The sequence below is a fragment of the Cynara cardunculus genome, assembly GCF_001531365.2.
Source record: "Cynara cardunculus var. scolymus isolate 2C chromosome LG 13, CcrdV1, whole genome shotgun sequence".
NCBI classification, from domain to species: domain Eukaryota; kingdom Viridiplantae; phylum Streptophyta; class Magnoliopsida; order Asterales; family Asteraceae; genus Cynara; species Cynara cardunculus.
This window is the reverse complement of record NC_037540.1, coordinates 365,729-385,868: the sequence shown is the minus strand read 5'-3', so window position 1 is coordinate 385,868 and position 20,140 is coordinate 365,729. Positions and strand designations below refer to the sequence as shown.

The window sequence follows — 20,140 nt, the reverse complement described above, 5'->3', positions numbered from 1 at the left end:
TCTTTTACATGAACATTTTATTTTGGTGTCATTTTGATTATATTGACTCCTTAGTTCATATTGCAGGCTGCAACTCGCCTGCATGAAGCCAGAATCAGTTGTAATCCGTTCCCGGATCTTGCACACATCAACCATCACCTTATAGGAGTTGGTAATGCTCGAAGTCGTTATCTTAACCGTAAAAAAAGGATGCAGAAGGCAGAGCTAGTGATTGAAGTAAAATAGTTGAATCAAACTTTTTAATAATATATTTTGTTATGAAAAATATCTATTTTACCATAACTTTATAAATTACATAAATTAATTAAAATATATAAAATAAATAAATAACAACACTAAAAATAAATTTATCATCTTATGAAATATTAAACAAGTAGTGTGTCATGCTCTATGGTTTCCGGACACAAGAACCAAAGGCACCCATAAAGTTTCTTATCCATACACATACTAAATCAAACCGTGACTCGCACGCGCCTCATATGCGAGTAGGGACATAATAGAAGCAAAGCTTGTTAGTTACAGACAATTTCTTTGATATTTATAGATTAATGGATAAATAAAATTTTCCCCTAAAATCTTTTATCAGTCCCAAATTTTCGTTCTTCTTTTTAGTTTTCCCTCTCTTTCTTTGGAGGGAAAATTTCTAATTTTTGAAGCTTTTTAATTGTTACATGGTAATTTTATTCAAAAAATTTCAGTTGGATTGTCTATATTTTAGATTTATCGTATTTTTTTGTTTTCTTGTGACCGTTGCTTCGATTCATCTTGTTCGCACAGTAATCGCCTCTGAAGTGTGTTATTCAGCTGCCAGACTGATCGAGCTGGAATCAGGTATAGTTATTTCAGATTGTAAATGGTTGAAGTTAGCTGTTTTTATGTGTTAATGTAGCTGATTTTTGTTGTTATTGTCGCAAGTAGGGTTTTTAGGGTTTTCGAAATCGAGGTTTTATTGCTTGTTTAAATAGGATGATTTGATTATTGGTTTGTTTTAATAGTTAAAGATTTGAAGTTTAGGATTCGATTTATCGGTAAGTTATGTTTTGGGGATTCAGCGATTTGCTCATTTTCATTTACGTTCATACTGTAGAACACATATATCGTGTAGAGCAGGTAGCCATTTTTTTGTGTGGAAGGAGCTTCTAGTTGTTGATTTTATCGATTTGTTTACAATTGATGCATGATGAATTGGGTCCAAGGGCACTCGGTAGAGTCAAATTTCTGCTATTTACTTTTTGTATTATAAGCGTGGTGAATTTCAGGAAAGGGAGAAAATGTGTCATTTATAGGTGAATGGCCAGTAATGGTTTTGCAAAGACTTGTGAAGGTTGGGAAGTTTTCTGTTTGGCTAGAAAATCATAAATGTAAGCTTTGTTTGTGTATTTTAAAGCTTTCTATATGTTGATCCAATATACATGATTCAACTTTATGACCAGATATGGAGATGAGTGATGTTAGTTATTGATTTCAGTGAATGAAGGTTGGACAGAACTGGATTTGAAGGTCACATTAATTTTTGTGTTACTATTGTGAGAGTTATTGGCATTAGAAATACTGAAGCCGATGAAAGCTTGAATGGGGATAAGCAAAGCATAAATAAGATCAAATGCAGCCTTAGATGAAAGTAGCATTGTAGTATGGCTGAACATGGAAAAGATCGTGCAAACCATTCAAAAGTGGTAGTAAAAAGGGTAGTTTAGGTTTATATGTAGACAGCCCTGGTTGTGATGGTTATTTTGAGTGTGCAGAGTTCAATTTTCAGATATGTGAAAGAGCCTTTTGAGTATCGAGTACAAAGGGTAGTTTAGGTTTATTCATGGATAGTTCTGATTGTGATGGTTATTTTGAGTTCCAGATCTCAAGCATGAAAGTTTGGTTTCAAGAATCCAAGATTTCATCACTTACAATCATCAAGTGAAGTGTTTGTATCAAGTATCATGTGGCCTGACTTTTAATGTCGTGTTAACATATCAATCCAGTGCTCCTATTTTTGATGAAAGTTTCAATAATACTTTATTTTGGCTGCAAAAAAGTAGTTTGGGAAATTGTCATTTGAGTGATATCATGCTCTGTTACTAGTTTGGGAAATTGTCATTTGAGTGATATCATGCTCTGTTACTANTAGTTTGGGAAATTGTCATTTGAGTGATATCATGCTCTGTTACTAGTTTGGGAAATTGTCATTTGAGTGATATCATGCTCTGTTACTATGTGCAGTCTAATTTGAGAGAAGAAGTATCTCCAACCATGTAATCATTGAATGGCCTACTACTTTGAGGCTTGAGCTAAAGTGTACCTGGCTTCCCTCTAAATCTGTATCAAACACTGTGCTTTTTGTAGCTTGTATGCATAGTATTGCACATGCCTTATTTTAATATTAAAAGAACATCAAGATTACAATCTATTATAACCATACAAAACGTCATATTCGTGCTTAAATGCTTATAACTAATATCGTCTATATGATTTTGATGTATAAGTCAAATGTTCAGCTCATTCATGAGTCATGACTGTGCACCTCAATTATTTTGCTCAGCGGTGGTGAATGGTGATAGCACCAATAGCTGTCATTTCTTCATAATGACAAACTGTTAGTACACGGTGATAAATATTCACCCACTTGTGTTCCCAACACCACGATAGCCTTATTTGTGTTCCTGTGTTGAGTTTAAATTTTTTGACATTGTTGAAAGTCCTATATTGTTGACTGGGTAATTTATCATCATTTCCTTGCCTATTGTTTTGGGTTAGGGAATTTTGTGATGTTGTGGCAGTTTGAGGGAGATCGTGTTATATCTACCTAAGTTTTGAAGTTGATAAGCATCTAGACAGATCTTCCCCAAGTTTGAGATGCAAACCAAGAAAGTAGCAATGGGAAGGAATTCTTCTAAAGGGCTTGGGAGTCCAAAGGTTTCAAGAACTCAGAAGAAGGTGTCTGAAGATGTCAACGACCAAGAGAACAAAGTATCTCAGATGATTACATCTTCTGCTAGAAAACAAAAACCAGGCACGTTTGTTATCGTAACGTCATCTTATACTATCATTTACAGTCAGACAAACTAACCTTCATTGTTTCTGGATGTGCTTTTTTTTTACCCTGTTGGCTTTGCTGTTCATTTCTGATTCTTGGCGCCATACTGAAGTTATTTTGCTGCAAATACTGTATTTAATTTTTAAATGGGCAGCCATTGAATCATGGGTCTTTCATGTGTTCAAGTTGGTGTAAGTTAATGAGTTTGTGAATGATTCATACATTCTTTGGTGTATTTTATCTTTGGACCCATTAGGCATTATTACTTTTCTTTCACTTTGGGGAATTATAATTTCGATGGCATGTGTATGTCTATTGTAACTACCAGCAGCCACCTGCACAAGGAAATGCAAGGAGAGTGTTGACACAACCAATTTAAATGCTAGAGGCATATCTGAAGCTGACACCAATGCCACTGTATGTTTGGACAATGATTCTTATCTTGCAATCAACGACATGTCCGTCGATGCTGAGGTAATCGTATATCTGTTCAGTGTTATGTTTGACTTTCAGGCTTCATTAACATTACATAAATTCTCTTGACTGTTATTCAATGAGATTACTTGAACTTAGATAATTTATAGGATTTCTGGTCTTAGAATATGATTATATGAGAAGCGAAATAGTATTACCTGATACTGATATTCATTCTATTGTTATTTCTATTTTGAATTTCAAAATTACCAACCCTGTCTTCTAGTCATGGTTCAACTTTAATGCCTGCTTGATGTAGTTGCCAGCCTGCCAATAGCCCTTGAGCTCTTTCTTGCTTTATTATTCTTTCACCTTAAGAGGATCGTAGACAAATGTATGCCCAATTGCAAGTGCAAGTTTATGAGATAAGAAAGCATTAGACATATACAACCAGCAGGCAAGCATTATATAATACAATATCAACATCAAATGTAAACTCAAATAAAAATAATACTTATAGCTACAATGGCCTTTAGCTACTATGCTTTGTGAAGATGTATATGGCACGTTATGAAGGCTTAATGAGAGGTACTGGATATTTCTGATATTCTAATTCCATCAGGGGATGGAAATGCTTCTTTGATGTGCATTCTCAGTCCACAAAATCCCTGGTTTATTATTGCTGTGGTAGTTGGTTTGTAGAAGATTTTTGAAATATTTTTTGTTTATTTAAGTTGAGCTTGTTTGTGTGTTTTTTGGCGTTCCACCTTGTTTTCATGGCGAAGATTCTTTGTTGTGCTGATACTTATTCTGTTTTAAGAAATCCACCATTTCTGTTATGTAAATTGATACTTTTGCTGTTCAAATTAAAAAATTAACATGAATGTTCTACTTATTTTGATTAGCGTTATGGGTTGTCATATTTTAATATAATAATTATCTTTAATCTGCAATAAAACAGTGGTTAGTAGGTTTTTGAGTGACATTGAAAAGTAAGATTCACACTCTCTATTTGAACAAATGAAGCACTTTATATATGAGTACTTCTAAATCCTCAATCTTCTATTTATCCTTCCAATAACAAGATAAGACACCTGGCAGCATCCAAGGGAAGATATGAGGATATAAAAAGAAATGCTTAGATTTTGTTAAGTGTCATCTTCTTGTTATTCGGAAGATAAGTAGGAGGATAGTTAGGAGGATTAACATTATTGCATATATATTGGTCAACATTCTGGATTTTGTCCGTTCTATACTTGTAATAATGAACACAAACCAAACATGGAAAATAATATGAATAATTTGTTCCATTCCTTTGCTCATTACCCTGAGATCTGAATAATGACTAACTTTCACAGGGGAGCTGACATTGAGTGCATAACTAAGAGGCTAGTGGTATATCAGGACTCATTACTGAATATGCTTCTAAAATGAAGCATGCAAGTATTTAAAATGTACCTCAAGATGATAAACATTTGTTTGTATATTGTCTGCTTCATCTCCTGTCAACTGACTGTTTTTATCAGGGAACTAGGGAAGAGCTAAGAGTGGTGCTTTTTTGTGCCATCCAGGATATATGAAGTTATGAACTAATTATCAGCTTTCACCAACTTAATTTTCCTTTGAGCTATTTTATATATATATATGTATGTATGTATACTTTGAAATATATAATATTTATGTACGGCAAGTGCAACAAATAAACTCACACACCCTCCTCATCTTTGGTGAGGTTTGAAGCCCTGACCTCCTAGGAGGCCAAAGGCCATAGGCTTTGATACTGTTAGACCAAAGGCCCTTTCACCAACTTAATTTTCATTCAAGCTATTATATTTCAGGATGCATATAATACCTTATTTTGAAGTTCAATCTGAATTAGTTCAGTCCAACTTCATTGTAATATGAAAAGATAAAACATGATCTTACCCCTTCATCCCATGTTAAGCTTTTCTTAAACTATGTAGTTCCTTCTACACAACATGGACAGTACTCACCAAGAGGATTCACTTTTTGATTTCCAAGAGATCCCTTGATGGTAAGGAGGCCCCATGTTCAAGGGGCTGCATGAAGGGAGTAGTGCATCTTATATAAATATAAACCATAGGGGACCTTCATTTGAGAACCCCTGAAGTTGTGACAATCTTGAGAACTAGTGCATCATGTGATATTTCATATGATTTTTTTCATCTAAGACTAGAAATTAGAATATCGATTAACATATATTTGTTTCACAATGTGAACCTTTTTAGCCTGTTTCTGAAACAAAAGTCACACGTAAAAAAGTTTCACATTGTGAACTGCATACATATGTAGCAAACAGATTATGAAACAAATATATGTTTATCAGTACATTAAATGCTAGCCTTAGATGAGAAAAGAATCATATGAAACAATACCTTAAGATAATAGTTCCCATGGTTATCACAATATATGGAGTTCTCTATAAACCAATGACCCAAAAGAATAGCACATACATATAAGATGATTATGTTACTGGTGTGTTAAGGAAATATAATCATATTGGGGATGGATAAAATGTTACAATAGAGGGAAAGGAAAATAAGCAAAATCAATTAAAAGTTTAGTGATTAGATAGTTGATTTTGTGAAGTTAGTCCTAAACTGGATAAACTGAAATACTTCCTAGTGAATTTCTTCATTCTATCATATCCTGTGATACTTGTAAACATTTCTACTTCCTGAAATTGTGCTGAGTCATGGATCCTCACAACTACTTTTTGATATGGTGTAGGGATATAACGTGACAGACCCTTTCGTGAATGGAACCATATTTTCTCCTGCCTTTCATATTTCCAGAGCTGCTGAAGGAGAAATTGCAGATGGAGGTAAATAACGAAATTGCTATTTTGTTGACATTGAAATAGATTTTACTTAATACTAGCATAAGTTCCTTTGGTTGCATATTTTTTGTCACTTCATTATGTATTTTGTAAGATCCCACATCAGTTGCGGAAAGGAACTGAGGTTGCCTTATAAGAAACTGGACACCTCCTCTAGTAGACGTGCTTTAAAACCGTGAGTCCAGGTGTGGATAAAGCGGACAATATCTGGTATAGTTAGCCTGAGATGTTATAGAACTTTGGTGGCATGCATTTCTGTCACTTCATTAAGAAAGGCAATTGTGAAATTCGGGATTTGTGGAGAAAAGGCATACATGATTAATAATTGATATCTGTTTGGTGTAATTAATATACAATTTTGATAAATGTTGTATAAGCTGATTATTGGGGTGAATTTTTGCATTAGAATGGATGTACCTTTTTTGTTGCATTTAATGTTGCTATCTTCTTGTGATACAGATTTAGGATGTGGTCTTTCAAATGAGGTATCAGCTATATACCAATGCATGAAAGACTCAAAGTTGGAATGTGTTGATGAAGATGATCATGATCATGACCATGATCGTACATCTGATGTTCAAATGGAGGATGACGAATGTGAAGAATTTGATGAATTTGATCCTTATTTTTTTATAAAGAACTTGCCGGAATTAGCGTCTGTGGTCCCATCTTTTAGGCCTGTGCTACTACCCAAGCAGACACGGAGTTGCCCACCAACTACCCTTGTTCTAGACTTGGATGGTTAGTATTTCTCTCGATGTGTTGCTTACACTTCAAATTTGTTATTAAATGTAAACTTTGCAAAAATATGTTTGTGATTTTCATACTGCTGAGCGACTACTTTGTGGTTCCGGTCTTTTTGGCTCATACTACTCTCTCCCAAACAAAAACATTCCCAATCCATATAGACAGATTAATTCACTACCAAACAGTCATGTATAACTGACTGAACAAGCCGTGAGCTCCATTAAGCTGCTAACAAAGAGTCCCAAAGTCCTGTATGGATAAAGCTGTCTGTGTGGATTAATCTGTCTGTATATATTGAGATGTTTTTGTTTGGGAGGGTTTTCTCATAGATGGAAGGAGTGTTTTTTTATTGGTAGAGGGAGGTCTAGGAAAAACTTGGCTTTTGCATAAAGCTCCCTCTAGAAGCTTATTGAATAAGCCACTTTTTATATCAGTAAGCCACTATCAAACTGACCAAATAAGCTGTGAATCTCATTAAGCTGCTAACAAGCAGAGCCTTAGGCAAAAACTTGTTATTGCTATAAAATCCATTGAGTTGGCTTTGTGTTGTTTGGCAGAGACTTTGGTGCATTCCACACTCGAACCTTGTGATGATGCAGATTTCACATTTTCTGTGAACTTTAACCTCGAGGATCACAAGGTCTACGTTCGTTGCCGTCCTTACCTCAAAGAGTTTATGGAGCGGGTGGCTAGTCTCTTTGAGATTATTATATTTACTGCTAGCCAAAGCATATATGCAGAACAGCTCCTGAATGTGCTGGATCCAAAGAGGAAAGTGTTCAGGCATCGTGTTTATCGTGAGTCCTGTGTTTTTCTAGAAGGGAATTACCTCAAAGATCTCTCGGTCCTTGGTCGTGATTTATCACGTGTTGTGATGATTGATAACTCTCCACAGGTATTGTTTATGCACTCCTCACTCAATTGTATGTTGCAATACATTGAAAAAAAATCTATTTGAAGATGTCTATGTGAACCGACATTATAGATTATTCATATGGGTTCATAATAGCTACATATTGTGAGAAGTTAAGAAGGGAAGGTAAAGGAAAGGTTTATATCTGAATTATTGAAAAAATTATTTGAATATGCATATTTGAACCCATATGAATAATTTGTAATGTCGGTTCACATAGACATCTTCAAATACTCCCTCTATCCCAAAGTAAGTGTCCGTGTATCTATTTTAGTTTGTCCCAAAATAAGTGTTCGCTTTCAAAAGTAAATTTTTTTTCCCATTCTACCCTTAATTATAAGATGAATAATTTTTTTTTTCTATTATTAAGGGTAAAATTGTTATTTAGTTAATTAAAGAGGGTAATAGTTACATATTTCTAAAACTGTGTCATTTTCATTCTGGACATTTATTTTGGGACAAAAGGAGTAGATTTTTTTTCGGGATTTTTCCAATAGTTTGCATATGAACCTTCCCTTCTTACCTTCTCACAATATTTAGCCTTCTTATCTGAACCTCCCCCTATTATTGGGTTGTGTTATCTTTTGAATAGATGCTCCCATAGTTTGATGTCCCAAAATAACCCAATGTCTTCTAAATGTCATACCATTCTCGGGCTTTTGGCTACAAATAAGTATAGTATTCATTCTTATCAGTTTAATATCCTTTTTATGTCAGTCTAAGTGTCATTTTGTAATAATGTCTTTCCTGCTGTTGTTTGATTTCAGGCATTTGGATTCCAAATCGACAATGGTATACCAATAGAGAGCTGGTTTGACGACCGTTCAGATCAAGAGCTGCTTTCCTTATTGCCATTTTTGGAAAGCCTAGTTGGCGTTGAAGATGTTCGGCCATTCATCGCTAAGAAATTCAACCTCCGAGAGAAAATAGCGGCAGCAGTTTGTCCCTTAGGAGAAGCCTTTGAAAGGTGAGCAATGATTGAAAAATAAACATATTTGGTTCAACTGAAGAAGAAGAAAAATAACGAAGAGCTGCTTCATCATATGCATAAGGCCATTGTTCCTATTTTAGGAAAGAAATATGAGGCTATGGTGTGTAGTTTTGAGTCTTTAAGAAAAGTGTTTGTCCATTTCCTTTCTATTTCCATCCCATGCCAAGGAATAACTTGTTGCTTTGGATTAATAGGGGTGTCTTAATTTAATTAACAATGTATTTTAGTTGAATTCCTGTTTTCTCTCTTTTACTTTTTATTTATTCTTTTTCTGCAAAAATCAAATTAACTTATAAAATCCATAATATTTATCTGAAAGGGTAGAACGGCTATTTCTATAGAACTAGTAAAGTGTGTAAAAGAAAAAAAGTGCATATATGCTGAGATTTGTATAATGAATGTGAGGAGGGTCAGATTTAGGAGAAAACTGTAAAAAAAATGAAAATTTTGAGAAATATTTTAGTAAGCACACGTGTATACAAGTAATCTTTTAAGTATGTATATGTGTATAACATGCATATGTGTATAGATACAAGAAAATATTTTTAATTACTTGTATATACATGCCGTACAAATGAATGGTTATTAAGTTGTCTCTTATTTTTTTATTTTTTGAAGGTTCATTCTACGTGAGAATCTAGGTATGAATAATTATTAGTGATATTCTTTTGGCTTTGGATTTTTCAGAATTTCACATAGTAATTTCAATATAAAAAAAAAACATTAAAAAGGTATTACATTAAAAGCTAGGGGATTTTTCTGACTATTTTTCATGGTTTTTGAGATTGGTTGAAATACATGCAAGTTGATTTGGACATCCAAAGTTCAAAATAGAAAAAGAACATAGAGTAGTAAAGTATGAAGAGTTATAATATGTTAAAAACGTCTATGAGAAACATATAGATGATAAATACGATTTTTAGAAACATTAAACATTTAATAAAAAGTCAGAAAACTATCTAGTTATATGGTATTCATGACGAATAAATTTAAACATTCAATGATAATTCATTTGAATAAAAGTAAAATAGATGGTTTCCGAATTCTCAAAAATATTTAAAGTTTTTTTTTAAGTATATAATATTTATATATGACAAATATAACAAATAAAGTTACGTCATTCTCCTTACAGAAGGACAAAGATTCACATATTATTAGGTCAAAGACCCTTTAATAAAAATATTTAAAGTTCTTAAATAAATAAAGAATTTAGAAGAAATAAATTATAAATTTGTTATGAAATTAATGTTAAAAGAATAAATAATCTTCAACCGCTAGTCCCCTTTACGTGTCAAGTGTCAACGGCATTGTTTAAGTTCCACCAACGACGTCGTCTTCTGCATGCTTCAATAACCCAAGTCAAGCCATTATTTAACCATGGTTAGTTTTTTCTAAAAACTATATATACCCTCCACGTCGTCTTCTCCCGCCACTTCATTCATTACTCACACCCACACCTTCCAAAATTCAAAAACATTTCTCTCTTCCCAAACTCTGAAAATGGTAAGCTCGGAAGCCTCATCGTCTCCGGAAGTTCGATTTATTATTGGTAACTTAACTCTCGATCTCCATTTTCTACAACCTGATGATTGGATTCTCTGGATTTTCAGGTTGTTGCGCAGAAGATGAAGGAATCGGAGATCACCGAGCAGGATTCTCTTCTCCTTGTAAGTAATTTGCATTGGATTGCACTTTAGATTTGCTGTAGTGATGTTGCTTCCATACAAACAATTTTTCTGGTACATTTTCATGATTTATGTTATTGAATTCATGTCCACAATTTCAATTGGGAGAAGCTGTGGGTGTTATTGCAGTATGTTGTAGTTATCGCTACAGCTGTTCAGCTCAAATGCAAATGTTGTATCTCCAATCGTAAATATTGCTAGTTTTTCTGATCATCGCGAGTCATTTTTGGGTCAGATAATTTTGTTTTTCGATCTACGATACACGCGGACGGTAGCAATCAGATCGAATCTATTCAAATCAAATATTAATCCTTACGCTATGAAAACAGAGTCGTAGTCCTGAAGTTCTATACTCGTTTATTACTTGATTCCCCGTGGTTGTAGTTATAATTTTGTTAGTTCAGACCTCTGTAAACTAAACGTTGGCTTATTCTGTAAAAGGACACAGAAACAGACTCAAAACAAGCTTCATTGGATTAACAATTAGCTTAAGATGCTTAGGTCTGTTAACAGTTTAACTCGTACTTACTGACATGAGATTTCATGGTACATTTTTGATGGAATTTAATATAGTTTTTGTTCATGCTTGCTGTTCATCACAAGCTAGCTTAGGAGTGTAGTGGAGTAAATGCGACACCTACAGTTTCATTTGCTATCACTCATTTCAGTAGCAACTTACCATGGTGTGGAGTATGTAATATGTAGTTAAGTGCAGATCGCAGGATGTTTAGTCTCCCTGCATTTAAAGAGATATAGTTTGACTTTTAAGGTCAACTGGATCTGTGAGAAAGTTTAGATGGATACGTTACAAGTCGTAAATGATGCACAACTTCAGAGAATGTTTGCGTCATGTGTGAAACGCAATCCAAAATAAGTTTTGATATCAAATCACAGCACATTTTGCCTTGCTTTGAAAGCGTCCATACAAGTTGAGAAAACCCCCTTTAAGTCGGAGCCACTAATTGTACAGCTAATATCATCTGGCCGAGTTTAACTTCATGTTGTTTGTGCTCTCAAAGGTTTGTGAACCCTTAAAAAGAAGTCAGCAACAATGTTGGAATACAAGTGCAGTATTTTCGATTGTAGATTATTTCTGAAGCATTTGAGGCAAAATCTGGAAATATTAGTTTACTGTTTTTTGTTTGCGATTTATCATATCTTGTATCTCATGATTTATTTGCCTCTTAATAGACAAGGAACCTACTACGCATAGCAATATTCAATATAAGTTATATCAGAGGTCTTTTCCCGGAGAAATACTTCAGTGATAAGGGTGTGCCAGCCTTAGGTAAATGCCAATGGTTATTCTGGCAAAGACATTCTTGTAGCTGAGAGCTTTGACCTTATGGAATGGCTTTTTTCCTATTGCATCATCAACAGAGATGAAGATCAAAAAGCTTATGCCTATGGATGCAGAGTCTAGAAGACTAATTGATTGGATGGAGAAAGGCATAATGATTTGCATATGTGCTTTTCGAGCATTAGTTCTTTTTGTTACTTCTTTTGCTTGGTGACAACCACTGTCTAGTTTGTTGCAGGTGTATATGATGCTTTGCAGAAAAAATACCTCAAGACACTAATGTTCTGCGTGTGCGAGACAGTAGAAGGGCCAATGATTGAAGAATATGCCTGTAAGGCTCGAGAAACTGTTGTAATATCATGTGGTGATAGGAATTTTGGCCGCTATATCAGTCTTCCTGTTTAATAGGAATTCATGGTCTACTCTATGAATTCCTGTGAGTAGAGAATGAGGAAGCAATGGCTGTGCGCATTTATTTTGTTTATATTTCCTTTGGGAAATACTTTGCTTTACCAAGATGTATATTGTGCTACAGTTTCTTTCAGTTACTCAAATGCTGACAGTCAAGAGGTTTCTATGAATGTCAATCGAATTGGAAACAAGAAGCAAGGGGAAACATTCAAGTGTAACTCCGCAACGGAAATTACCCCAAATCAAATGAAGTACTATTTCCATATGAATTGCTTTTAGCTTCGTCTATGGTTTCTTGCATACTAATCACTTTCTAAACTTAAAAGATAATTTTGAACATTGTGACCATAGTTTGTTAACGTCACATTCTATATCAGGAGTTCTGCATGTAAAATGATACGTACCCTGATTCAACTTATGAGAACTTTAGATAAGATGCCAGAAGAGGTAATGCTCTACCGATTTGAGGCCTTTTTTTATGTAGTGACATACATGTTGTTTTCTAACTTAAACTTGAAGTCTTTGTACGAGCTTGCGATGCACTCCTCAATGTGGCTTATTTTACTTGATGTTTCAGCGCACCATTTTGATGAAACTTCTCTATTATGATGATGTCACGGTATGATCTCAATAACTTTTTCCTTCTTTCTTTACTGAAACAAGCTGTGACCAGTAAATTTATAAACTTTGATTTTCCGGTTTGTTGGTGCAATCTGCTTTTATTCATTAACTTTTCTACATAAATTTCAGTAACCTGCACTTCCGATTTCTGTTATTTCAGAACTTCCCTAGATGCTCTTATGCCTTAATGTGTCAACATCAATGGAGTAACCTGTAACTCAAAGTGGTTATTGTCTATATAATAAAGTAAACTATGTGAGAAATGGTACCTAACCAGAAATGCAGATAGTTTTGTGAATTTGTATCATATAATCAGGATTGTATTTTTCTCTATAACATGACTAAGGATCTTTTCCTTTTGCCTTGATATGATCAAAGTATAAATAGTGTGTAATATGTGTTTTTTATCTTGTAGCCGACTGATTACGAGCCCCCATTCTTCAGAGGATGCACAGAGGAAGAAGCCCATCATCCATGGATCAAAAATCCTTTGAGAATGGAGGTTGGCAATGTCAACAGCAAGCATTTTGTATTATCTCTGAAGGTAAGGAATTATGAGTGCAATATATAGTAAACTAGATTTTATAGTTCAAAGCAATAATTAGTTTGCAATTTCTTGATCATTACAGGTCAAAAGTGTGCTAGATCCTTGCGAAGACGATAATGTGAGTTTGGGAGATGATTCGATGCAGAGAGACGAGGATAGTGAAGCTGATAGTGAGGTGAAGTGCCAAATATACTCTTGCTGTCCATTCATCTTGAGCTTCGCACAAGTCTATTTTAGAAGCTTTATACTGTTTACATCTTATAAAACACTTCCATTTCAGGCTAGCATTTCTGATGATGACTACATAGTCGCACCAGTAGGTAATATATATTTATATATGTTTTTCTACTTGAGGCTTCTTGTTCCAGCATCTTTAGAATTGAAAATTGCCGATGACCATAATTTTGTTGTCAGATAAGCAAAAAGAGAAACAAGATGCTACCATGGTTGATGAAGGTGCATATACACTCATCCCTGATTTATATTGATGGCCCATATGATTTGATTACAAGATGAGCTGAGACGGATTATTTCTGTCAAATATGCACAGATGATACTCAGGATGCTGCTGAGGATGAACAACAACTAAACCGTGTGAAGGATTGGATCAGTGCCTATCATCTAGATAATCTTGATGTCACTGATGTCCTCTCTAATTTCCCTGACATCTCATTGGTAAACATTTTTCGTTATTTAACTACAAAATGACCATTTTTTTTACTTCGTTCTTTTTAATTATGCAACAACGGTATAATTTTCTTTATTGTATTTGCAGGTTTTGATTGAAGGTAACCAGAGAATCTGATTGAAAAATCATAAATAAGAATCATATGAGTTGAGATCATTCTAAGCTTGTTAATTGGTTTTTCAGAAATTATGGACAAGCTTGTGAGTGAAGGCATTCTATTGAAAGCTGGAAATGATAGTTTCAACATCAGGAGGGCAGGGGTGGTCTTTTATTTCCTTTAGTACTTCATTTCTTTTATACCCTTTTGATCATTAACTGAGTCTAGTTCGTATTTTGCAACCGTCAATTGTAGAAGTTGGAATACGAATTTGATGCTGTGAAAGAGGAAACTGATGGCCGCTTTATGATCGGCAAGAAAAGTTCACATAGCAGCGGTGAAGATCACATGTACATGAAGGTGAGCTCGTTAAAAGTTGTTCATCAAGTTCCATAGCAGCTTAATTACTGGTTAAAATGAGTACAAAATAGGAAATTTGAGGAGTTGTTTGGTTCAGGTTGGGGTGGGGGAATGAAAATGAAAATGACAATGACAATGACAATGACAATGAGAAGGAATGACTCCACTTTAACTTAGAATGAAAATTTGGGTTTCTAGGAAATAAACTCATTATATTATATAAAACCAAACAACTTCTTTTGAGGTCTTATAATTGCAGGCACTCTATCATGCACTTCCAATGGACTTCATTACTGTTTCTAAACTTCAAAGCAAGCTCGGTGGAGAGGCCAACCAAACTACTGTACGGAAGCTAATGGATAAAATGACCAAAGAAGGATATATTGAAGCCACAAATAACCGTAGGCTAGGTAATGCTGAATCAAATCAACAGATTTGGTCTCATTTAAGAACTTCAATTCTATCAACATTTTTGTAATCATTACAGGAAAACGTGTGATCCATTCTGATCTAACCAACAAGAAACTTGCTGAACTCCAAAAAGCCTTGGATTTTGATGCTGTGGTACTAAACTAATACTCTTCAATTCTATTTTGGGTTTTCAAATGCTATATATATATATATATATATATATATTTTTTTTTTTATAGTGCGACTCGTGACACCACTTAAATAACACTTAACCTTTCACAGTGTTTATGCTGTGTAGCTTAGGTATTTTTCGTACCTCCACAGTGTTTAGCTGTAAAGTTTCAGTGTTATTTTGTGATCCCACGGGTCTCACGTAAACATGCTGGTTTCACGTGAACCCAACCCTATATATATTCTACTTATATTTGTGGTTATTGATCGGATCAGGTGGACACAAACGAAACACATAACAAATCCAACCACTCAGAAAGCCATGCAGGTGTGCACATTGTTAAATTATAATCCCATATCAGTTCCTACCAATACGACACTTATTACTTATTGGACAACTTGATATCAGGGACTAATCGTCGGGACACCTCCACATTTGGTGCACTCCACTCCATCGGATCAGATCTCACACGGACAAGGGGTCGATCTGATTTGCATCAGAATGGGTCCAACACCAGTGACCCAACTGTGTCTAAGTTAAGAGAGAATGGACACAACACTCCCACAAGCAACACTCAGGTTCTATTCAAGTTTGATATACAGGGGGCTTAATTATTTGACTACTTTGTATATTGTAACTTTTATTTTAAGATATTGTTTCATATATTTTTCTTATCTAAGACTAGAATTTAATGTATTGATGAACATATATTTGTTTCACATTGTGTTTGCTTTATATGTATGTGGTTCACAATGTAAAACTTTTTTATGTACAAATTTTGTTTCACAAAGTGGATAAAAAAGCTCAGTGTGAAACAAGTACATTTAAAAAACCACATTTGAAATAGATATATGTTAACTGACATTCTAAATTCTAGTCTTAGATGAAAAAATCACATGAAATAGTAGATGATACACTAGTTTTCAAGGTTATCATAAATTCATGGGTTCTCAATTTTTTTTCCCACACATATACATAGAGTCGGGTTCAAACGAAAACACTATCTATTCAATAGAATAAGAAAACAATCGAATCACATGTGATTTTACACTAATATCACGTACAAAATCACATGTGATTCACGCAACTTTGCCCCGCGGCTTGAGTTGCGCCAAAGTCGCTGGCACACCTTTTTTTGACCGTGTTAATGTAAAATCACATGTAATTTGACATATGATTTGGCCGTTCTCGTATTCTTTTAAATAGGCAGGAGTCTTGTTTAATACACTCTATATGTATTGAATGATATCTTATTTTGCATGCAGCCAATAGCTTCGATAGAGAGCTACACAGCAGGGATCGAGAAGGGTAGAAATGGAAAGATTACCGAGGAGGATAAAATGGATACCGTGGTTTGTAGCAGATCCACCCTTGACAAACGTTCCCGAAAAGCAAGCACGGTACGTAAGAACATCCTACTAATTAATTAATGACAAAATTTAATTATTCATAAACTATAAAAATTTAATTAATGGCATTCGTTTGAAACACATAATTAATTCTATTAATGAATTCATAGGTAAAGGAGCCTATCCTCCAGTCCATGAAACGCCAGAAATCGATCTCAACTTCATGAAGGGTAAGGTGAATGAAACATGATATGATTTGAATATACTAGAAAGAGATATAATTCATCATAGCAACCGTTGTTTGTTAAATTACTTTTACTCAAGATATAATTCACATAATGATTCCAGACATATATATATATATCCAAACAAAAACCCATAGAGTTAAATATGCTGTTGATGACCGTGTGTTTGAGATGTCGTTGATTAATTAGTATCTCATATTCACATGTATATCACATGTTATTACGTGATGATGATGAGTCCATGTCATATGTATTAGCACATGATTAACATAGACAAATATTGAAACAAGACATGTTCAAATAAAAAGCTAGATTTTGTTTTAAGGTAAGAAAGGAAGTTAAAAATAAATTCGTATGTGAATCATTGAAAAAAAATACATATTTAAAGATGCATATGGGAACCTACATTATAGATTATTAGATCATACGGGTTCCCGTATGATACAACACTCCCTTACCTTCTTTTATCACATTCTCACAATATTTATCAATTTTTATTTGAATCTTCTACCAATTAACTTGCTATGTATATACTTTCGAGCTAATAATCACTATTAAATATAGGGATTTTACCAACGGATTTTTCTGATGGATGTTTCATCGAAAATTTACTAACGGATTTATGGTGGATATCATAAAAGTAAAAAAGAAAATCAACTTTTGTTGACTTCCGTCACAATTTTCTTGTTAAAAAATAATTTAATTCCGATTAAATTTTGTGAAGGAGTTAGCTAGAGTCTAGCGTCATGACTTGAGTTCTATCATATGATAAACTAATACAATTTAATAGATAAATAAATACCCATTGTATGGAGATATGGCATTTGTAAAGCTGAGCCATATATAATTTGGACGGTGATGTATATTATTATGTGACCAGTAATATTTATGCATGTAGTGCCATTTTATTTATTTTAGGAAAGGTACTTGTAACATGTCTGTATATTGCCGGATCACATCAGAAATGATATATGGACTTGATTTCTTACACAAATTTACGTTACAAGTGAACAACTATATATCTATGTATGTGTATATATATATATATATATATATATATATATATATATATATATATATATAGGGGCTTAATCAAATGAGAACTAAATTGTTTGTGGTAACTGTGAGAACCAATCTCAACCATATATTAAAAAAATCAATGGGTAAGATTAAAAAAGAATCTTAATTATTCTATTTCTATAAATAAATATTGTCATTTAATGATATTATATGAATAAGGGCAAGATGGTCATTTTGTATTTTATTTTATTGAGCCCGCGGTCAAATCCGTTAATATTCTCGTTCAATTCTAATCCAAATATGGTGAAGATACTTTCCTATCGCAAGAGTAATCGCAAGTGCAAGTATATACATAAACGATGGAGGATGRCGAAGGAATAGGTATAATCGATTTATGTTCTTCATTTTCAATATGAATAATACAGTAACCCTTGTTTTTGTAATGTGGAATGGTACAGGAAGAAGGAGCGGTAGGTTAAAGGCGAAGTCGATGTTTAAGTTCTCAAATAAAGAAAACCAACCCATTGACCTAGACGACGATGTTGATATTATAGCTATCGAAAAAACAGGTATCATCTTATTACATTCCCTAACACGATTTTAGGTTTAAATCATCAGTTTTAGGTTGGAATGGTGTGATACATTGTGATAACATTTAGCATTTGTCATAATATTTGTTTGGACAGAAAATGGTGTGCTAAATTGTGTTTAGGTTCTTAATTTATTGCAAAACATGGCTTTGTATTCATGATCAAGTTAAAACTTTTGTAGTTTCAGGACAATTTGGTTGAGAGTTGGATTGTATGATAGTAACTTTTGAAGTAATTTTTTTAGCGTGATTGAAATGTTTGGGGCACCATTTGTTGTGCTACATTCTGATTAGAATCATACACTTTGTTTAAGAAAACCGCCTTACCTCTCCAGCAAATAAGCGTGGTCTCAATCCAAGAGYAGAACAGGGAGCATCAAGAAGGAATTGGTCAAAACTGTTTGGATGAGAACCCTTCACATTTATCCACCCTGCCACCTGTTGATTGGTTTCTCCCAGGCCCATTTTTCATTCTTCTATTTTTTTTCTTAGCTCAACTTTACTTCTGTAACGACCTCCATTCATTTGTTCTTCATCTGGAACATTAGCTTTCTCTGAAATGGGTAATGTATCTACAGGAGAAACAACATCACATAAGATGAACTGAATTAGATGTAAAGCATATGCTTAATGCAAATATAATGTATAAAACAACATACTGGAAGCAATAGCATGCATTGTAATTATAATCACACATAAATATTTGTATTTCTTGATACAAATATAATGTGTTTTGACATGAAACCACAGTTGTAATACATGAGAACTTTGTTGGTACCACATGAAACCAMAGTTGTAATACATGAGAACTTTGTTGGTACCACATGAAACCACAGTTGTAACACATGAGAACTGTTGTACCAACAGCTTATGATCATCTGTGTAACATGTTTGTGGTACAATGTGGTGTGGTACATTGTGATATGTAACCAATTAGAACTACTTGTGCATGGTAATGTATCACATGAAACAAAACAGTTATTGGTACCACATGAAACCACATCTATAATACATGAGAACTGTGCTACCGACTGTTGCCTGAGAAAACACAAACACTGTTAGGGTACCACAATGTACCACACCACAGGTGCAACTTGCTCAACCCCCTGTGCTTCATTTTGTTGAATATTGACCATTCTTCAGGTGCAACTCTTTGCTTTTGTCAATTGCCACTTTATTTTTCATGGATTCTTCTCTGTGTTGACCACCTAATGCCATTACTTACCCGGTGTCAGCCATATTATCAGTCAAATGAAATGGTCCAGAAAAATAATGAAAAGCCACATGCGAGTAGTTATTAAATTCATATGTAATATTTAAGCAGTTAATGGTCGATTGCAGAAAATGCTATCAGGACCTTGATTTGCAGCCGCAGTTATCGTGGTGGTATAGCGATAATAATAATAAAAAATAGGTTCATAAATTAAATACCACAGGGTACCACAAACATATTACAAAGTTGAACAACTAATACAGATACAAAGTAAGTACACTAAACATTGGGATGATAATAAATTTGGATAACACACTGTGATACAAATGAGGTTGAACACAGTATACAAAGATGGATGAGAAAAAAACCTGGATTTATATCATTCTGAATATCATTGTATAATTTTGGAATGTAAATCAATATTAATTATATATTATGAAACGCTTCTAATTTAAAAATTAAAGTTTAATTTTAATTTA

The 20,140-nt window shown here is 33.9% G+C and overlaps 2 protein-coding genes across 4 annotated transcripts; both read left to right on the top strand.

The window, feature by feature from the left end:
- The first annotated feature begins 618 nt into the window (after positions 1 to 618).
- Positions 619 to 9,181, top strand: LOC112524235 (CTD small phosphatase-like protein 2). Of its 3 annotated transcripts, XM_025133983.1 has the most exons (9): positions 619 to 674; positions 778 to 831; positions 1,260 to 1,361; positions 2,749 to 3,004; positions 3,357 to 3,502; positions 6,194 to 6,287; positions 6,762 to 7,043; positions 7,607 to 7,944; positions 8,730 to 9,181. In XM_025133983.1, the coding sequence occupies exons 4-9, from the start codon at positions 2,848 to 2,850 to the stop codon at positions 8,931 to 8,933; spliced, it is 1,221 nt and encodes a 406-aa protein (XP_024989751.1). In that variant the 5' UTR covers positions 619 to 674; positions 778 to 831; positions 1,260 to 1,361; positions 2,749 to 2,847; the 3' UTR covers positions 8,934 to 9,181. The 3 variants fall into 3 exon arrangements, with proteins under 3 accessions (XP_024989751.1, XP_024989752.1, XP_024989749.1); XM_025133984.1 differs by lacking the exon at positions 1,260 to 1,361 and having other exon boundaries at positions 3,360 to 3,502; XM_025133981.1 differs by lacking the exon at positions 1,260 to 1,361.
- Positions 9,182 to 10,542: 1,361 nt separating this feature from the next.
- On the top strand, positions 10,543 to 16,903 carry LOC112524245 (meiosis-specific protein ASY1; the record flags this gene model as incomplete). The annotated part of the gene is made up of 21 exons (XM_025134001.1): positions 10,543 to 10,620; positions 11,830 to 11,926; positions 12,019 to 12,087; positions 12,177 to 12,269; positions 12,474 to 12,600; positions 12,727 to 12,796; positions 12,927 to 12,968; positions 13,386 to 13,514; positions 13,600 to 13,692; positions 13,798 to 13,837; positions 13,932 to 13,973; positions 14,068 to 14,192; positions 14,293 to 14,305; positions 14,389 to 14,465; positions 14,558 to 14,662; positions 14,922 to 15,072; positions 15,150 to 15,226; positions 15,521 to 15,572; positions 15,654 to 15,823; positions 16,511 to 16,645; positions 16,765 to 16,903. Coding segments are annotated over 21 exons (1,842 nt in total), but the record flags the coding sequence as incomplete, so codon positions are not given.
- Between the last annotated feature and the right edge of the window lie 3,237 nt (positions 16,904 to 20,140).

What these genes read in the sequence shown, in the direction of transcription:
- LOC112524235 (XM_025133981.1), top strand. Translation starts at nt 2,848, where the DNA reads ATGCAAACCAAGAAAGTAGCAATGGGAAGGAATTCTTCTAAAGGGCTT. An exon ending in TGCTAGAAAACAAAAACCAG is followed by an intron (nt 3,005 to 3,356) that starts GCACGTTTGTTA and finishes TGTAACTACCAG; the next exon opens with CAGCCACCTGCACAAGGAAA. An exon ending in ACATGTCCGTCGATGCTGAG is followed by an intron (nt 3,503 to 6,193) that starts GTAATCGTATAT and finishes GATATGGTGTAG; the next exon opens with GGATATAACGTGACAGACCC.